Source organism: Mastigoproctus giganteus, chromosome 4, assembly GCF_048544385.1.
Source record: "Mastigoproctus giganteus isolate SK-2022 chromosome 4, ASM4854438v1, whole genome shotgun sequence".
Taxonomy (NCBI): Eukaryota; Metazoa; Arthropoda; class Arachnida; order Uropygi; family Thelyphonidae; genus Mastigoproctus; species Mastigoproctus giganteus.
The window spans coordinates 87,934,058-87,955,128 of record NC_143578.1 but is presented as its reverse complement, the minus strand read 5'-3'; the positions used below and the strand labels follow the sequence as shown (position 1 = coordinate 87,955,128).

General features: G+C 38.7%; 1 protein-coding gene across 1 annotated transcript in view; it reads right to left on the bottom strand.

The window, feature by feature from the left end:
• Positions 1 to 21,071, bottom strand: part of LOC150086891 (dynein axonemal heavy chain 7-like) — a 1,233,418-nt gene that overhangs the window by 1,126,636 nt on the left and 85,711 nt on the right. Inside the window, exon 6 of the mRNA XM_090372313.1 lies at positions 8,309 to 8,509. Within this exon, the coding sequence (XP_090228439.1) occupies positions 8,309 to 8,509 (201 nt within the window). The remainder of the gene's footprint in view (positions 1 to 8,308; positions 8,510 to 21,071) is intronic.

The window sequence follows — 21,071 nt, the reverse complement described above, 5'->3', positions numbered from 1 at the left end:
AATTACTAAAAACAGTTGGCAAACCATAAGATGGAAGCTTGTTTAGAAGACCTTTATGCCAAACATGATCGAAAGCCTTTGAGATGTCAAGAGCAACTACTTGTGTTTCACTGAACCTTTCCATTGAATTAGTCCATAAATGGGTAACATAAGCCAGAATATCACAAGGGGATCGAAACTGATGGAATCCATACTGGCGATCATTGATCAGACGGATGGTTTCTAGGTAATTTAAGAGTTGGCGGTTAATTGATTTCTCCAATACTTTAGAAAGAGTAGAAGTAATTGCAATGGGACGATAATTGGATGAGAGGGATTTGTCACCCTTTTTAGGAATTGGCTGGATATGAGCAAATTTCCAAGCAGAAGGAAAAACACCTTTGAATAAAAAAGTGAAAAAAGGCAGCAAAGAATAGGAGTAAGTTCAGGAGCACAGGTTTTGAGAACAAGTGGAGAAATACCATCGGGACCTTTCTTAGCATCAAGATTTGTCAAAATCCTTCTGACATCCTTTTGTCGGAAGACCACAGAAGGCATTAAATGGAGCATGTTTTACCAAGATCATTAATACACGAGTTGGAAGAAAAATGGGATGCTAGCAGGTCAGCTTTATCCTTGGCTGAAGTGACAACAGAACCATCTGGTTTGGACAGAGGTGGGGGCAGAGATGGGCAAAAGTTGCAGCCAATAGCTTTGGCAAGAGTCCAGAATACTCGGCTACCATTAGGGCAAGAAGCAAGTTTTCTACTCTTACCTTGTTCAAACTCTAGTTTGGACCGATTAATAACTGCTTTACAATTGTTGGGAGCTTTGGTGTAAGCAGAAAATGAAACTGAAGAATTAGAAACAACCTAATTATGATATGCAACATTCTTCTCTTGAACAGCCTTAGCACATTTATTGGAAAACCAAGATTTAGATAAAGAACGAGATTTTAAAGTGGAGTGTGGGATAAAGAATTCCATTCCTGCAAGAATAATTTCACTGACAGGATTTGAGGAAACGTTGACATCAGAAGTTTTCAAACAGTAATCCGACCAAGGAAAAGAAGAAAAGAAATCTCGCAGATCATCCCATTTTGCATTCTTGTAATGCCAAGCAACATGAGGTTGGGAATAGCCATAAGATAAAGGCTCCATAGGAGAAAAGACAATCACCAAGTTGTGATCTGAAGTGCCTAAAGGACCTCTCACTACGACCGTGTACTTAGAAGGGATGTTTGTGAGAAAAAGATCAAGCATGCTGGCCGTATGATTAGGATTGTCCGCTATTCTTGTAGGTAAATGAACAATCTGTGCAAGATCATTAGTAATCGCAAAAGCCTCAGCATCTCGACCAGCTGGGTCGATGTGACTAGAAAACGGAAGCCAGCTGTGTTACAAAGAGAGGAAGTCAAAGAGTTCCAAGTGATTAGTGGAGTTAGGAGAACCGTAGAGACAACACATGAATTTGACACAATGAGGTAGAGAGATTTTAAGCCAGAGGAGATTCCAAATTGTCAAGTCTCTGACAGGGAATATCAGAACGGACATATGCACAAGTACCACCTTTGAGGCAAAAGAAATCATACAGTGAATAATTTGAGCATCTGAGATGAGCAGTAGTTGAATCAACCGATAACTGAGATTCAGTATAAAAAAGTACATGGGGTTTGGCAGACTGCAAGTGGAAATGGATATCATTGAGATTATAATTTAGACCATGTATATTTGTGAAATGAATTAGGAAGTGCTTGGGAGGTCTAGATCTTTTCACAGATAAGCTTGCTCTATTAGTTTGACAATTCATGGTGTATTCAATAGTAAGAAAAGGTGGGTGGGACATGCTGTATAAAGTAATGAAATTTTTGGATATGGTGTACACATGGTAAGAATATACCCAGATCCTTGACATAACGTGGCCTCGACAATGCTCCCCGCATACACACTACTCGGACTTCCTCCAGTCACTATCTGACAGAGCAGAGGTAGCAAGATTATACACTAGCTGATCCAGAAGCCACCTAGAGAGTTACCAACAGGTTTGGTCTGGTGTACTAACTAGCGGCCAACCTGTGAACACCGTTTTACAGCTGTACCCTCTAATGTAAGGAATACTGGATCTCGCCATGATGTTTATCATAACCTCAAAAGTCATCAATCATACTGCATGATGGAAGAGATAGGGAAGGGTTGACTGGAACTTTGCTCTAGAGACTAAACATGGATTCCACCACTTCCAGCCTCCAATAAGCAAAGTGGTGGTATTGCACTGGTTGATGAGAGTCATCTACCACCTAGTACTGCCTGATAACATAGAGGGGGTGGCATTCCTCCATGTGGTGTGGGCACCACACCCTGACCCCCTGCTTACGTTGGTTCACACCTGGGTGGTCATCCACCATGTACTTGTGCATGGAGGTTATACCCAGGGTTACTAACAGTCCCACCATCGTGAAGGTGCAAGCAGAGGATTTGGTTGTCACAGACTGTCCGGACTTCACTGAAATTGGGTCCACTTGACTTGAGTGTCACCCGAATATCAGTTCCATCAGCGTTTTAGACTTCCAGGTAGCAAGTACAGCTTATCTGGCATATCTGAAGGAATGTCTGTGACAACCTCAAATATCAACCTTGAGGCTGCATGTCTGTGACAACCTCTTGCATCAGATGCCTCAATTAATGCTAATGCTAAAGTTCTTAAATGTCAATTTAATGGTAATTCTTTAGTAGGGGCAAAGATAACTTGTTGACTTTAATCTGTGATGTTTAATTTGTAATGTGTTTATGCCTAGAGAGGTTAAAAGTTAGGGTAATTCCTAGTAGAGAATGTGACCTTGTCTAGAAATCTGAGTATCATCGAAGTCAAGCAAAGGAGCAGTAGACTCTTTTTTTTTTTTAGAGAGATTAATTAGCAATAGCATATGATGCAAGAAAGCAAGCTTATACAGCATCAGCCAAAAAAAAAAAAAAAAATAGCCAGAGGGTGGTTGATTGCTGGAACAAACTTACATCAGTCATTGTGGAAGTTGAGAGCTTAAATAAATTCAAGGAAAAATTGGACAAACTTTTGAACATTTGGAGTAAATGGTCTGGTGAAATAGGAAGGGTTTTTAATTTTTTATTTTTTTGGCTGATGCTGTACAAGCTTGCTTTCTTGCATCATATGCCTCTACTAATTAAAATGCTAATTCTAATTAATCCCACTAAAAAAAAAAAAACAAGTCTACTGTTCCACTGCTTCACTTCGATGACACTCACATTTCTAGACAAGGTCACATTCTCTACTAGGAATTACCCTAACTTCTAACTTCTCTTGGCACATCACATCACAAATCACGTCACAAATACTGCTTCCTCTGCATCTAAAAAACTGGGTTTTTTTCCTTCACTCTCTAGATTACTTTTCTTCAAAACAACAACAATTCACTCTGTAGAAATCTCAAATCTACCCTATATAGAATATTGTTCCCACATTGGGTGTGGTGCTCCCAAAATCTCTCTCAAGCTTCCAAACTCCATTCAAAAGAGGGTGATTAATTAATAACCCATTTCTTACAAAAGTCTTTCCACTCTCTGTGTCATAGACAATCAGTTTCTGACTCATGCCTTTTCTAAAGATACTTCTGTGGGCACTGTTCTTCTGAATTGCAATTCTCCCATTCTTTTTCAAACCATTCCAAACACATGTTCCAACAACCAGTCAGTAACATCCATTTACTTTCAACTATAAACTCACAGAACTCACTTTTCATTTTCTCATTTAGTCTTTCTATTTCTGTTTTCTGGACCTTTCTTCACATGTATTTTCTGAAAATTTAAATCTACAGAAATTCAAGCCTTATGTCAACAAGCATCTTTTGTCTTCTAAACTTACAATCCATACACATAGAGCTGTGCCGAGGGTGAGGCGAACAAGGCTCTTGCCTCAAGTTTAAGGATGAAAGGGGCACCAAAAGAAAGATTAAATAATTGCAGTTTCCATCATTAACAGTAGGGTGCAATTTTTCATTCTTGCCTCAGGTAATAAAATGTCTTGGCACAGTCCTGCATACGCAATGAAAGCTTTCCCAGATTCAGACGTTTTGCATGCTAGTATAGAGTCTGTGTGGTGTGAGATAGTTGGAAGCAAAGGTATAATGAGAGTGGGAGTAATCTACAGGCCAGGTGATTGTGAAGATTATGATGAAAGCCTCTACATGCAAATGGAATGGGCAAGTAAGCATCAATGTCTTATCATGCGTGATTTTAATTTGCCTTTAATTGATTGGAGCAAATGGGAAGGAAACTGCAGATGGGAACAAAATTTTTAAATCAACTAGATGATTGCTTTTGTATCAACATGTCAGGGAAAGTGCTAGGGAAAAGAATATTCTAGATCTCATCATCACTCATGAACCAGATGACATAAGAGGGCTGACAGTACAGGAACCAGTACAAAGTGATCGTGGAGTTTTACAGTGGATGATAAAGACAGAGGTAGCAGTAGTTAAAGGGAAAGGAATGAGTTATAATTTCAGGAAAGGAAAGGAAATTACGATGGCTTAAAGTGCTACATGGCCTGTGTTAACTGGGTAAATATCTCACAGAGAGTGAATACATTTGAATTTTTTTTTTTTTTTTTTTATGAAAACCCCAAACACGAAAGATATCAAAACCTATAGTACTTAGTACCGTGCATGAGTTGAAGGAGAAGTATGGGGGGAGGGGGATGCCGGAAACTTTGCTCTAGAGACTAAACATGGGTTTCGCCACTTCAAGCCTCCAATAAGCAAAGTGGTAGTATTTCACCGGTTGATGAAAGTCATCTACCACCTAAATTACGGTATACCTTTAAAACATTAATCACAGAAGCCTTGAATGCTTACATACCATTAAAAAAATACTCCACAAGGAAGATTCCAAGTTGGATAAATAACGAAGTTGCCAGATTACTTGAGTAGAAAAAGACAGCATGGAAAAGTTACAGAGCAATAAAAAGTACTGAAGCCTATAACAGCTATAAATTGATCTGTTAATAGTGCCACAGAAAAGGTTAGGCTGGCAAAGGCAGATTATGAGAAATCGCTGGCAAAGAGAGCAAAGGGGGGGGGGGGAAATAAGGAATTCTTCACATATATTAATGCAAAGAAGGAAAGGACAAACCAGATGGGAACCTTATGTAATGGACATGGGATTGTATTAGAAACCCCAGCTGAAGTTACAAATAAACTCAACATATACCTTGCATCGATATTTACAGAAGAAAAAAACCCTTTGTATCAATGAGATATTATGGCAGTAAAGTTGAAAAAAATTTAAATAATGATGTTGAAATTTCACATGTTTATTTAACGAAAAAACTTTCGAGCCTACAGACCTGGGGTTGATGGTATATACCCTGTAATCTTAAGGGAGGCAGCAAATGACTGCATTGAACCACTGAGGCTAATTATGAGAGCATCACTGGACTCAGGAGTGATTCTGTTGGATTGGAAAAGTGCCAATGTATCTCCAATACATAAGGGCGGTTCTAAGAGTGAAGTGGGAAATTACCAGCTTGTTTGTTGTTTGTTATTTGGTTTTTAAGAGCATCAGCAACTAAGGCCATATTGCTCCAGGGAAATTACCAGCCATTTAGTCTAACTTCAGGAGTAGGGAAAATCATGGAGACAATGATCAAGGATGGAATTCAGGATCATTTAGAAAGAAATGGAATTCTGAAAGATACTCAGCATGGTTTTGTAAAGGGAAAATCATGTTTAACTAATCTGGTCAGCTATTTTGACAGGGTCACTGAAGAGCTGGATTTAGGGAATAATTTCGACATTGTTTATTTGGATTTCAGGAAAGCATTTGACTCAGTCCCACATGAGCGGTTACTTTATAAGCTGGAACATGTGGAAATCACAGGGAAAATCCTTAGATGGATAGCTGAATAGCTTCAGGGCAGGAGGCAGACAGTTGTGATAAATGGTTATTCCTCAGATTGGGTTGAAGTAAGAAGTGGGGTTCCCCAAGGATTAGTATTAGTACCACTGTTGGTTCTGATTTTCAAAAATGACACTGATGTAGAGTTAGAGGTGTGATGTCTAAATCTGCAGATGATTAGTAGAGTAGTTAATGATCACCGCCAAGCAGAGCTTCTTCAGAGCGACCTAGATAGACTTCAGGAGTGGTAAAAAAAAATGGCAGCTATGCTTTTATCCAGCAAAGTATAAGGTATTGCACCTGGGGAACAGTAACCCCAAAATAACTTATACACTTGGTGGAGTTGAACTAAAGTTGGTAGTAGAGGAAAGGGACTTGGGTATTACAATATGGTCAGACCTGAAGTTCTTTGAGCATTGTAGACTGGTTGCAAGAAAGGCTCATGTTGTCCTATCAATGATTTATCAAATAATTGCCAGTAGAGATAAGGACATCATAATCCCATTATATAAGGCTATTGTTAGATCACACTTGGAATACTGTGTTCAAGTATGGAGACTGCATCTAAAGAAAGACATTGTACTTCCTGAAAGGGTCCAAAAATGAGTAACTCAGGGCTCACATCTGATGAGTATGGGCTTGGCACACCCAGGATCCTGAGCCGGATATCATTATTCTTCTCTTTCTTGGTGATTCCCCTTCTACTTCGGACTCTCTCTCTCTCTCTCTCTCTCTCTCTCTCTCTCTCTCTCTCTCTCTCTCTCTCTCAGGATAACTCGGGAATTTTTTTTTTTTTTTGGCTGGTGCAACATAAGCATCAGGCTTCCTTGCACCATACAGCTAATAATAAAAAATAACTCGCCTGGTGAGATCAACAAAAGAGGATCCATATGAGGAAAGATTTTGAATATGTGGGATGCAGAGCTTGGAAACTAGGCACCTTAGAGGAGACTTGATTGAAGTGTTTAAGGCTCTGAGAGGCATAATAAAATGAATGAGAACAAAATTTTCATGGTTATAAATGATTCTAGAACTAGGGGCCATAATTTCAAGTTAAGGGAAGAGATGTTTAAACTGGATTGCAGGAAGTTTTATTTTATCCACCGAGTTATAAATTACTGAAATAAGTTATGTACATGGGTGGTAGAGGTTGACAGTTTGGAGAAATTCATAAGTCAGCTGGATAATTATCTATGGGAGGAGGGAAATGCGTAGGTTGTCTATTTCCTTTTCTCTTATTTTTTTTTAATTTCTTCTTATTATTATTTTATTTTATTTATTTTGTTATTTTCTTTTATTTTTATATATATATATTTTTTTTTGGCTGGTGCAACATAAGCCATAGGCTTCCTTGCGCCATGTGACCATTTCTAATACTAAAAATGTAAATATTATCAACACAAAATATTTCTGCTGGAAGGTTTTTTTTTTTTTTTTTTTTGTTTCATATATAGAAAGAAAGGCTGTATTTTGTGTAGTTGGCAATCATGACCAACCTTGAGTAACTTGAAGAGAGAAGGGAACCTTAGTCACTCTACCCAAGATCAGCTAACTTTAATGATTCTTATATGATTAATGTAAATATGATAAGGGAATTAGTCATAATAATAATAAAATCATAATGGATGTGATACATCCAAATTATCATAATGATTCCCAACCTCAGCATACCATTATCCAGAAGATCTAATAAACTTTTATCAGAAAAATTTTGATAGATATTAATAATATTTTTTTTTAAAAAAACAACAACTTAGCATCACTTGGAATTTCATCAGCTATAGACTATCAACATTTTGATCATGCTGATTAGCCATTTTGACATTTGAATAATCTGAGTGTCTTCCAACTGTTCAACACAATATGCACTTAATGTTAGAGTAAGTGTTTTATTTTTGCCTTCTGAATGTAAAGATCACAGAATCTCAGTTGAATATGCTATTTATTTATTTTTTACTTATTTTTTTCTTATTTTTATGAATTTTACTTTTAGAAATGGTAAATAAAGGAATATAATTCATTTATTCTTTCCAAAGTACAAGTTAAGATGGGAGCAAATTTATGAAAACATTGTACTACAGGCAGTATAAAGTAGGGATGTGTCACACGAAAGAGTGGGTTATGCCATTTGTTGCTTTCTAGTATGGGTATTAAAAATTATGTAGTTGTGATGTGTATTAATTTTTGTTATTTTTTATTTGTAAAGTAATGGTGGAACCGAAGAAAGTTAAGCAATTCCCATTTGCACAAAATGCACTTATTTTGTGTAGTTGTAATCCTTTATACTGAACTGCTAAATTTTATTTTCAAATGTTAATACATTAGCAAATAATCTGCCAATCAAGTTAAATTTTATTATAGATTTAAGCGTATTAGCCACAGACAACACAACATATTAAAAATATTTGATTTTCATTTACCTTGATTTCTCCTTCAAATGGTTTAGCAAATGGAGAACCCCGCATTGCCTGTGTTTTGACTATTTGATCATCCAGAAGTGTCTGTATTTCATCAACTGAAGCCAATACATAAGTACCTGTATCCCGATGAGGAAGAAGGGCTAAACATATTTCTTCCCATTCTTCTTTCATCTTGGTTAGTGAATTCTCTAAGGAATATTCCTAAAAAATGGGGGGGAATTAATCAGGTAACCTGAAGTAAGTAATCATATTAACTTTATTTTCAGAAAAATTTAATTTCAATTCCACATTAGTACTTTTATGAAATACAGTGAATTCTATAAATCAATTTAAAAAATAATTCTACTTTCTTATCAGTAACCTTCTGTTTGAAGAGCAGAGTTTAGTGATTTTTTTTCCCTTTGCTTATCTTTTTTATATTTTGGAGTATTTGGAAGGAACTAATATTGTCGAAACAGAAAGTACAATTTTTTGTACTAACCCTTTTTAAGGTAATTTTACACACACACACACACACACACACACACACACACACACACACACACACACACACACACACACACACACACACACACACACACACAGTTCCACTAGACAAGTGCACAACATGCGTAGAGGAATCCACAAAGTTCAACTTTGCGATTCTGATCTGAGAGGTGCATACTTATATGATTTTAACATATGAATATTTCAATTACTTTTTATAATTGAAATTTCTTGATCAATTATACCCATCACTAGAGTTAATAGAATGTTGGTCCATCTCTGGCCATAATGACTGCTTCAGTGCATTATGGAAGATTTTCTACTAATTTCTGATAGAAAGCTGATAGTATTGTCCTCCAATCCTCCTTTAAAGCATTGGTGAGCTTGACTAACAAAGAGAACAACCTAGATTTGTCCAAATTCTGGCATTCCAACTGGTCCCAAAGATGTTCAACTGAGTTGAGATCAAAGTTCTGTTAGTGAACTTTGGATCATAACTGGATCATAGCCAATGCAATGATAGAGCTATTCTCTTCAAGCCATGCATTCACAATCCTTGCTTTTTGACATTGAACCCTGTTGTGTTAGAAGGCATAATGGTTGCTTCTGTAAATTACCACAATGCAGGAAACACAAAACAATGTAGAACACGGCAATCATGGTTCTGTGCAGTGCATCCAATGGATCTAGTCCATATCAAGAGAAACAATCTCAAAACCATGACACTTCCTAGACGTAACTTCACAGCTGGGACAACACAATCCATAAGCATTCTTAATACCCAAACTCACCAGAGTGGAGGATTTTATAACATATTTATTCGTAGAAATTCCATTAATCCATAGTCAAGGTTCAGTGTGCTTTGCACCATGCCAATTAATTAATGCTGATTTATTCCTGTACTTCTCTAATTATAATTAGAGAAGTACAGGAATAAATCAGCATTAATCTTTTAATAATTATTAAAAGATAATGATTAAATGTCTTTTTTGAATAACACTTGAGTAACAATGATTTTGCATAAATTCATATTTTGAGTGTGTGTTGGAGTACAGTGAATACCAAAAGAGAAAACTTTTATATGAATTTTAATGTTCCTCTGGTATGGATACTTTCCCACAATCTGCATTATTAATTATTTTTTTAATTAGAAAAGTATAGCCATAATAAATTTTTTAAACATCCATTCTGAGTAAAAAAGTGTACACCTTACCCAACACTTTATTAATTTCTCAAAGTTTTAAAAGGTATTTAATATTATAATTTTTAAATGTTTAATAATAATTTTAATTTTTAGAAGTATAATAATAATACACTGGAACAGGGTGCAAAGATTTTAAAAATAACAAACTACTGACATAAGGTCAACATCAAATAAAATCTGAGTGCATAAGGTGCAATCTGATGATTACAAGCAATAAACACAAATGACATTCATTTATAAAATTAGGACATTTAACTAAAATATGATGGATTGTTAAAATGGTCCAGATCAGCACAACATAACAGACTTCACTCTAAATGGCAACATCATACATAGAAAGGTTATCAGCCTTGAGAAGAAAGGAATGCATGAAAAGATTGAAAATATTAGTTGTGCAGGATAACTTCCTCTTTATGATTACTGCACAGACTAGATGATAGGTTGATCTTATTTAATCTGCAGATTTACTCAACAAGTACAGGTCAATGTTGAAAAAAAGTCGTGAGTTAGGTTTGAATGTGTAAGTTTCTGCAATTCTGCCCAGGCATTATAGCAGGGAGTATATGATGAGAGCCTTGTCAATCAATTTGGCCTTGGAGAGATTGTGCAAGGCTCAAGGGGTAGAATTTTTTTCAGCCTGGTCTGCGCTTGTTGAAAGGAGAGACTTCTTCTTCTACAGTGATGGTGTACACTTAAATAGAAAGGGTGCAAGAACATTTGCTGATGCTATTGAGGCAGTATTAGCTGGGTCGGAAAGCTGCTAGCTGGGGGGGGATACACAGACTAAAAGGTTAACAGTGGTCGCAGGCAGAGGCAAAAGTGATTCTTGCACTGTTTCTATTAGAATGAGCAGCAGTCTAGAAAGTTTTAGACTGCTCGGAGTCAGTGGAACAAATAAATACTTGGGCTGTGTTAGGGTAACTAAGAGTAGAAACAGATGGATCTATACTTGAATGTACACCAATGCTAGGAGTATAGTTAATAAATTTGATGAGCTTGAATTGCTAGTCAAGATATCAAAGGAAGATATTGTTGGGATATCAGAGACATGGTGTCACACAGACATAAGCTGTGCAGAATTGGAATTTGGGGAGTACAATGTGTACAGAGAGGGGATAGACAGGACAGGAAGGAAGGAGGAATTATGCTGTTAATTAAGAAACACCTAAAATCTAAGGAAGTGCATCCAATTGATTTTGATGAACAATGCAGTGTTGAGCCAATGTGGTGTGACACAAGCACTGGGAAAGGGAAAATGAGAGTAGGTGTGTGTTATAGGCCTAATGAGTCTGATGAATATAATGAGCATTTGTGCAGAGAAATAGAGTGGGCTAGTAAATCAGAATGTCTTATAATGGGGGATTTTCACTTTCCAGATATTGACTGGAACTTGTGGATTGGTCACTCGCACACTAGCAAGACTTTTGTGGATTTATTGGATGGCTTATTTCAACAGCAACATGTTCAAGAGTTCAGGAGTATTACTCCAGAGGGAGGAATACTCTTAACTTGATTATCAGCAATGATTATTCATGCATTAAGAATTTGCAGATAAAGGAACCACTGGGTAATAGTGATCCCAATGTACTGATGTGGGAAGTACTTAAGGATGTAACTACTATTAAGGCTAAAAGGAAGGGCTTTTGCTTTTGTAAACGTGACTACAGAGGTCTCAGACAGTTTTTAAATTCTGTACAGTGGGATCAACTGATGATGTTACCAACGTTGAATTCTAAACAGAAGCCTTCAGGGACTTAATTTTGGAGGCTATTAGGCTTTTCATTACAACTAAGAAATACTGTTCAAGGTTTAGGCCTAAATTGATGTCAGATGAACTAATGAGGCATGTGGAAGAGAAGAAAAATGTATGGAATGCATATAATGTATCAGGTGACACAGAATCCTATGGCAGATATAAACTAGTCTGTAATCAAGTCACAAAGGAGGTTAGGCAGGCAAAGGTAGATTATGAGAAATCCTTGACAAATAATGCAAAGAAAAACAACAAAAATTCTTTACTTATATAAACTCTAGAAGGAATGGAATGAATCAGATTGGTCCACTTAACCACTTAACATAGATGGCACAACTATTGATGATCATGCTCAGGTAGCTGATAAACTGAATGAGTATTTTGTATCTACATTCACACATGAGGAGTTATTCAAGGAGGAGAATTCCAGAAGTTTATCAAACTCTAACGGGGAGATAAGTGATTTTGTAATAACTGAGTGCAAAGTGGAGGAGAAATTGTTGAAATTAAACATGAAAAAGGCACCTGGAGTGGACGGGATCTATCCAGTTATATTAAAGGAGGCAGCAAAGGAAGCAAGCAAACCCTTAGCCATAATTATGAGAGCTTCCTTGGACTCATGGGAGGTCCCCATGGACTGGAGGTGTGAAAATTTATCACCAATTCACAAAGAGGGTTCAAAAGGTGACACAGGTAACTATAGACCTATAAGTACAACTTATGTTCAGGGGAAAATAATGGAATCACTGGTTAAAGAAGCATTGCAGGATCATCTAGACAAGAATACAATAATAGTTAAGACACAGCATTGGTTTGTTAAAGGGAGGTCTTGTCTGACCAATTTGATTGGATACTATGATGTTGTCACAAAGGAACTGAATGACAAAAATAATTTTGATATCATAAGCTTGCATTTCAGGAAAGCATTTGATACTGTTGCACATGAAAGACTGCTATACAAATTGGAGCGGTATGGCATTAAGGGCAAGTTACTGCAATGTATAAAGGGATGGTTGAGTGGGAGACAGCAGAAAGTGGTAATAAATGGACACTGCTCTACATGGATTAATGTTATTAGCGGAGTTCCCCAGGGTTCAGTGTTGTGCCAATTGTTGTTTTGTATATTTATCAATAATATTGATGAAGTTATATCAGGTTTAATGTCCAAGTTTGCAGATGATACAAAGGTTGGCAAGGTTGTTAATGACAGTAAAGAGAGTATGCTACTCCAACTGGATCTAGATAAGTTGGGAAAATGGGCTGAGAAGTGGCAACTGAAGTTTAATATTGACAAATGCAAAGTACTGTATATGGGCAGCAATAACTGAAGAGAACTGTACCAACTGTGTGGCACTACACTCAGGGAAGTGGAAAGTGAAAAAGACCTCGGGGTAATTGTGCAGTCAAATATGAAGTTTGTTGAGCAGTGCAGAGGAGCTGCCAGGGCAGGTCATGCAGTCTTCTCAATAATATATAGGAATTTTGCTTACAGGGAAAGGGAGGTGATTATCCAGTTACACAAGGCAATGGTCAGGCCACACCTAGAGTACTGTGTACAGGGTCTGGAGGCTTCGTTTTAGGAAGGATGTAGAGTTGCTAGAGTGAGTACAAAGAAAGGCAACAAGATTGGTGAGGGGGGAACAAAGGGGGTGCTCTTACCAAGAAAAGCTTAAGTTCTGCAAATTGCAGCACCTGGAGAGTAGGCACCTGCAAGGTGATCTGATTGAGGTGTATAAGGCCTTGAATGGGATGAGCAAGCTGAATGCTGATGCGATTCTTCCTCTTGCTCAGATTAAGAACCTGAGGGGACACAGATTCAAATTGAGGAAAGACAGTTGTAGAATAGATGTTCAAAAATTTGCCTTTAGCCAGCAGGCAGTTGATTGGTGGAACAGACTTCCATCTTTTGTTGTGGAAGCTAATAGTCTAAATAATTTAAGGCTGAGCTGGACAGGCATTTGGAACGAATGGAGGTGTGAAATGGGAGGTTTTTGTTGTTGTTTTTTTTTGCTGATTCTGCATAAACTTGCTTTCTTGCATCGTATGCCTCTACTAATGCTAATCTGATTTTGATCTATCCAGTCATAACTGTTGCCAGTGGAAGTGAATTCTATTAGGTTGTGCTTATCTGGCTGCAGATTTTTTTTTTTTTTTTTTTTTTTTGGTAGTTTGGGTTGCCAGGCAAGCACTCTACCCACCCGGCTAGCCCGGTCGGCTCTGGCTGCAGAACCAGCCAGGTAGTTAGTAGTTACCTTTTATCCCAATGTGGCAAAGAACAGTCCTTTGTTTAAAGATCATCTTTGAGTCACTTCTCTGGATCGGGGAAAACCCCAAGGGAGATTTAACCACCTGAAGTTAGCTATATGGCACAAGGAGACCTGAGGCTTATGCTACACCAGCCAAAAAAAAAAAAAAAAATTCCCAAGTTTCCCTTAGAGATAGAGAGAGAGAGAGAGAGAGAGAGAGAGTCAGAAGTAGAAAGGAATCACCAAGAAAGAGAAGAATAATGATATTCAGCTCAGGATTCTTGATTTACCAAGCCCATAGTCATCAGATGTGAGCTCCTGGGCTCCATGGAAGTTTCTACAATGAGGATTCCACAGGTGAGATTATTTTGAAGTTATTTTGGGATCTTTTTCTAGTTCTAAGTGTCAGCATTTTACTTCTTTGTCAATGGATCAGGCTACCACACTGCCATTGACAAGGTACTAAAGAGAGCAGCTACTGAACTTTGAGACGCTGCCACACTTATACCTGGTAACCCAGACTGGGGATGGAAGTTTCCTTATGTGTAATTTTGGGCATAGAACCTGCTTCAACTGTTAGTTTTTGAATTGGACCTATATTTTCCAAACCGAACTTTGACCGTTTCTTCTCATACTGACCCCATGTGACCCACAGGTTTAGCCCAAAAACTAGCCTGCACCACTGTGAGATTCCAAATCGTAGAAACACGAAGATTGGGTCAAACTACCTCACTCGCAATCCCCTTCAAGAATTATCATCACCTATCCAATAATCCAAAATCTCGATCATCCACAGACTAGCATGCAAAAATGGATGATAGCATACAAAAATGGATAAATTAGACAAAAATCAAACAGATAAGAGTACTAAACATCAGACCAGACAGATGGACCAGTGCATTATAGAACACCAGGAAAAGAGGAAGAGATCAGGCCCACACCTGTTTACAAAAAAAAAAAGAACGGAAAGATGATTGTCCCTAAGTCCAACAGGGAAACAAGGAGCCAAGCTGAACAAAAAGACCCACAGGAAGATCCCTACACACAAGTGGACACCACTGATGAGGTGCCTAATCAATCTGAATAAAACCCTAGAGCCCATCCTCCCTGAGGAAACAGTGCTGGAGCTGTACCTGCATACCAAACTGGAAAACCTGATGCGAGACCCAAGCAGCAGGATCACTGTTGCACTCCACGGTGACATCGTGTCACTGTGGACCAAAATGGAGATGATCCTGCTGCATACCTATCTACAACATGAGAAGACCACAGCCAAAATTGAGGCTTATCTTGCAGGTGAGGGCAAACAAATGCCACAGCGTGTCCCATCATATGCTGAAGTGCTGAGGAAAACTCAACCCAAGGGACCATGACTTCTAACAAAGGAACCCAAACGAAGAAGAGAACACTGATAAAGCAACTCAACCTTGTAGTACTGAGACCAGCAGACAAGGAAGCCACATGCTCCAGTGAGATAATCAAGGAAAGAGTGAGAAAAAAACCTCAATGAGGAATTCAAGACCACGAAAATAAAGGCCATATGGAAAATCGGCAATGCCAAAGTGGTTATTGAGACTGAAACTGGGAAGGGAGTCAGAATCATTGGGGAAAAACCCCAAAATATCAATGCTTAGCCTAATTGCAGTCCCACCAACATCCATCGTAGTTTTTGATACACATAAAGACATCACACTATAACAGATTATAGATGAACTATACCACAGAAAGCTCCAAGAACACCTAGTGGAGGGAAATATGACTGACCTAATAATGCTATGGTACTCAACAAAATCTAAAGCAGGGAACACTGCAAACTGGATCATAGAGAATGCATCTCAAGCATGGCATGCACTCAGCAATCAGACCAGGATCTTCATAAACTGGGAGGCAACCATGATTTCAAATGCTGCAAATTTGAGCACACATCCCACACATGTGCCCAGGCTGTCCCTACCTGTGGCGTCTACACTGAGACGGGGCACAACTACAATGCATGCGCAAACAAGGATGCAGAGCCTGTCTGCGCCAATCGCAAATCCAACAAAATGGAATTCAACCAATCAATTTGGGACAACATGCCCAACTTTCATTAAAGTCAGAAGTTTTCACCAAACAAGAATAGATTATGGGTTCTAGGCCCAAAAAGTTTAATTATGAAGTCAATAAATTCATGCAAATAAACATGCAGCAGGCACAGGCAGTGGTCAACCAGGCCAGAATCAAAGCAGATGAAGAAAATATGGATATCATCATACAAGAGCCATATACACACACATGAAACAGGTCAGGGGATACCCCATCATGTACAAAATCATTCAACTTGACGCAGGTACTCTGTGGGCCACAATTGCGGTTAGAAATCCTAATATCACTGTTACCAAAATCCCTACCATGTGCACAGACTGGGCAGTGTGTGCGCCCATATCTCAAATTCAATGGATCCTTCTTCGTGATCTCACTCTATTGTTGGCCTGGTGAAGAAATCACCTTTGCAAAAGGTACTTGGAAAATGCCCTCGCACCCTACCTAATGAGAAAATCATCGTAGGAGCTGACACAAATTGTAGATCCAAACTCTGGTACAGCTTAACCCAAGACCAACAAGGTATGAGGAATGGAAGAGTTCTTAGCTAATGCCACCTTGACTGTCCTCAACCAACCTAATAACTCTCCCAAATTTTGCAACACTATGTGAAAGGCCACAATAGATATAACCACGGCCTCCAGAAACATCGCAAACAACATCACAGGCTGGAGGGTGCATGATGCCTGGACCACCTCGGATCATTAGGTCATGGCCCTCAAGCTCTGCAGATCCCCGAGCAGAGCTACTAAAGTAGCTCTGCTCGGGGATCTGCAGAGTTACCCAAGAGTATGCCCAAGAGTTACCATGAACAAATATGCGGTTGACAGGCACATTCAGACACCTTCAAAAAGGCCCTCACAGAGGTGGTGCAAACAATCCTGCAAAGTGATCACCCGGAACCCCTTCAGCAACTGATCACAGAAGCATCTGATTGAGCAATTAAAAAGAAAACCCCTACTCCTGTTGTGACTTGTTGGTAAACAGAGTTGCAGATGATGTACAGGGAAGTAATAAACTGGAAAAAAGACTTCCAGAGAGTAAGAAGATCCTGGCAATATCAAGAAGTTGAGGCCCTTTGACAGCTTTATAGGAATGCCAGAAATCTAAACACCACAGAGATCCGAAAAAGAAAGCAGCAGTCCTGGCAACATCTTATCACAACTGTAAGCAATGCTGACCCCTGGGGAGTGGTGCATAAAATCACCACCAACAAGCTCCCCAGAGGTGACGTCCTAACCTCGCCAAGGTCCCCACAAGGCACAATACCTGGAAGCAAACTGTCGAAAATATATTAGATGCTACTTTCCAACCATATATAGACCAAATAACTTTCTGCATAGAGAATGAGAACTATACCACAGACAACCTGGAACCACCATTCAGCCCTGAAGAACTCCACATTGCTGTGTCCCACATCAGGAACAGGAAGTGCCGGGGTGGAACTTTCGGAGCCACAAATAGTCAACAAAGCCATGGAAATCATCCCTGAAACCATCCTAAACCTGTTCAACTGCTGCCTCCGCTCTGGTACCTTCCCATCTAAATGGAAGCAGGCAAATGTGAGGCTCATAGTGAAAAATCCACGGAAGTGCCCTCCGACCTTCCCAACTCCTACCATCCATTTGCACTCCTCACAGTACTCAGCAAGCTCTATGAACATCTCCTGCACACCAGGCTCCAGATGCCCTACGATGGCTCAAATCTCTCCTCCAACAACCAGTTTGGCTTTAAACTGGGGAACTACACGGTAGATGTCCTCCAGAACCTACAAACTGCAGTTGATAGATCTGAAAAGAAATACTTCTTGGTTATAGTAGTTGATTTTGCTGGGGTGTTCAACTCACTTAGGTAGTCGGGTGTCCTTGGCAGACACTGAGAACCAGAGATACCAGTTAACCTGTACAACACGATTGAAAGCTACCTGGCCGACAGGTCCATTATTGTAAACGGCACCTACCAGTGGGTAATTAGAGGGTGCCCACAGGGCACAGTCCTGGGCCCCCTTTCCTTTGGAACCTCATTATGAATAGCTTTATCCACATTGACCTGTGGAGGTCTCCTCCCAGACCTTCGTGGATGACCTCACCCTCACTGTGGCTGCTGACTCTGGGGTTCAACTGGAGACCCTTACTATAGATGCACTTGCCAAACTACAGACCTGGGCGAACCATCATCAACTCAAGATCTCTCAAACCAAGACAAATTCCATCCTCCTAAAAGGAAAGTTGAATGCTTCCCAACCACCACAGATCAAAAACAATCAAATTCTCAACAGAACTCAAACACCTAGGAGTGACCCTTGACACCAAACTGAATTTCCAACCGCACCTCAAGTATAGCCACTCCCTGGCATATGTAATACTCGACTTACGGAAATTCGACTTTACATAAGTTTTTGCTGGCCGGTGCAAACTTAAAAAAAAATCATGGAAACGTATTTGCATCCCATAGGAATAAATGGAGGTATTGTGAAAATATCGTAATGTGAACCCAATAACAATTATTTTTTGATAATTCGTTCCACGAACTCGGAAGTTGAAATTTTCGCTATATAATTAAGCTATTTATCTCTCTAAAATGTCGTTTTTATAATGGAAATTGCATTACACTTTCATCATTATCATATGAATCAATTTTGAACACCTTTGTGGGTAGTAAACTCAATGTTATTGCATTTGCGATAATACTGATAACTGGACATATCGATAATTGGAAATTTGTGGGTTTTTACGTTACGGTATTATTGTGAAATGAGTTCCCCTTCACTGAAATCTTCAATCATATAAAAAAAAAAATTAAATTTTCAGAATCTTCTCTTCATTCCTATTTACTTATTACAATGGTGAAGGGAAAGGGACTAATGGAAAGTGCAAGTGTTGGCAGTGCTAGGAAACGAAAAAAAATTGATTTAGAAAAGATGATTAATTAGGAAGTACAAGGCAGGACAAATTTGTCATCTATTGCACGGAATTAGGTTTCACTGCTTCAACAGTGAATACTATTTTAAGGGACAGTGCACGTATCAAAGAACATGTTAAAGGATCAACACATTTAAGACAACAGTGATCACAAAACAGCGTTCAGGTGCTATATTGAAGATGGAAAAGCTAATAACAATATGGATGGAAAATCAAATTCAGAAGCAAGTGCCCCTGGGTCCAATGGCCATTCAAGAAAAAGCAAAAAGTATTTATGAAGATATTAAGGATAAGTACAGCAAACTCCAAGCCAAGTTCATGGAAAGCAATGGGTGGTTTAATAGGTTCAAGCATTGCACTAGTTTCCAAAACATTAAAGTATGCGGTGAAGTTGTCAGTGCCAATTCTGCAGCTGCAGAGAAATTTTGCGATGTGTTGGAAAACACCCCTTCTAAATCTGCACAGCTCTCAATTTCTGCAGCAGCGTGCTTATCAGCTGGAGAATTAATTCTGGCAATGATGCTCAAAAGGTAACACTTTCCGACGTTATGCTTGTCTCCTCTCTCTTTCTGTAATTTTATAATTTTGAAATGTTTGTAATTTTGTACACTTTTGTAATTTTTCCTGTGTTTGAGATAAAAAAATTGAATAAATCATTCTATTTACATGTTCGGCAAACAATATCTTTTTTGCTTCAATCAAATTTGTGAGTGCTGCATAAGCATTTAGGGAAATTCCGACACGTAAAATTCCGACACGTAAAATTCCGACTTAGATAGAGTCCCATGGAATACAACCGTTACGTAAGTCAGGGAGTGGCTGTACCTTAAAATGAAGATCAGGAGCTACATTGCATTCGTTGCCAGGGTCTCCAAACATAACTGGGGACTAAATAGACATACTCTCGCTCCTCTACAAAGCAGTGTTAATCCCGATAATTGGACTGGAAAACCACCCACAGGTCAATCCTGCTCACCACACCACTTGCCTGCTGTACTGTCAGCAGTGAATCTAGTGGCATCAAGTGGCAGGCCTTGATGGGGCCCTGCCACTTGATTTAGAAGTCATCCAATGCCGTCTGTTGTACCATCTCTCTAATGGTGTATCTCAAACCATCCTAGACTTCATAACAGACCTAAGTAACAACAAACTTGTGGAAAAGAAACAACTGTAAGCTTTGGCTTACTAAAAAAAAAAAAATAATAATAAAATAAAATAAAATAATAATAAATATCCATTTAACATTGGAATATATTCTTACAAATTAGACTGATTCAGTGAACATTTAATTATACACTCCAACGAATGATTAAAATAGGATCAGGTATAAATCGTTAGGAAAGTCCTTAAGGGCAAGACAAATTTCTCAAAAGGATGGTGAATTTCGACCTACAGAAAGAAAGTCAGGTCAAAATTCCATGAAAAGGTCCGAGCCAGGAGAAATATATGGAGAAACGGAGAAGGTCAAGGATGAAGGAATTAATCGGGGATTATATTAAAATAAGATGTGGGGGAGAAATTAGGACCAAATGGGATATATAAGGATTTGTTCAGAGGGAAACAGCGGAGTGAGTAGGCTGTTTAGAGTGAGTAGGCCGTTTAGAGTAAGTAGGCCGTTTTGGAGTGAGTTAGCTGTTTAGAGTAAGTAGGCCGTTTTAGAGTGACTAGGCCATTTAGAGTAAGTAGGTCGTTTAGAGTAAGTAGGCTGTTTTGGAGTGAGTAGGCTGTTTAGAGTAAGTATGCCGTTTTGGAGTTAGTATGCCGTTTTGGAGTTAGTAGGCCGTTTAGAGTAAGTAGGCCGTTTTAGAGAGTGAGTTGGTCGTTTGGAGAGTGAGCTGGTCGGAGTTTTTTTTTTTTTTTGGAAGTACAGAACAAAGGAATCCCAAAAATGAAGACCATAATGGAAAGTCGTCCTAAAACCAAGGAGCTGGCCAAACCTGGAGAAGGGGAAAATTAATTGTTTATCATTATTATACCTAGCCAAGATATAGTCCCTGGGGAGAAGAGAATGACAGAATAAGTCATTCTGTACTCCTATCTGCGAATGACATGATTAACCAGTAAAGTGAAA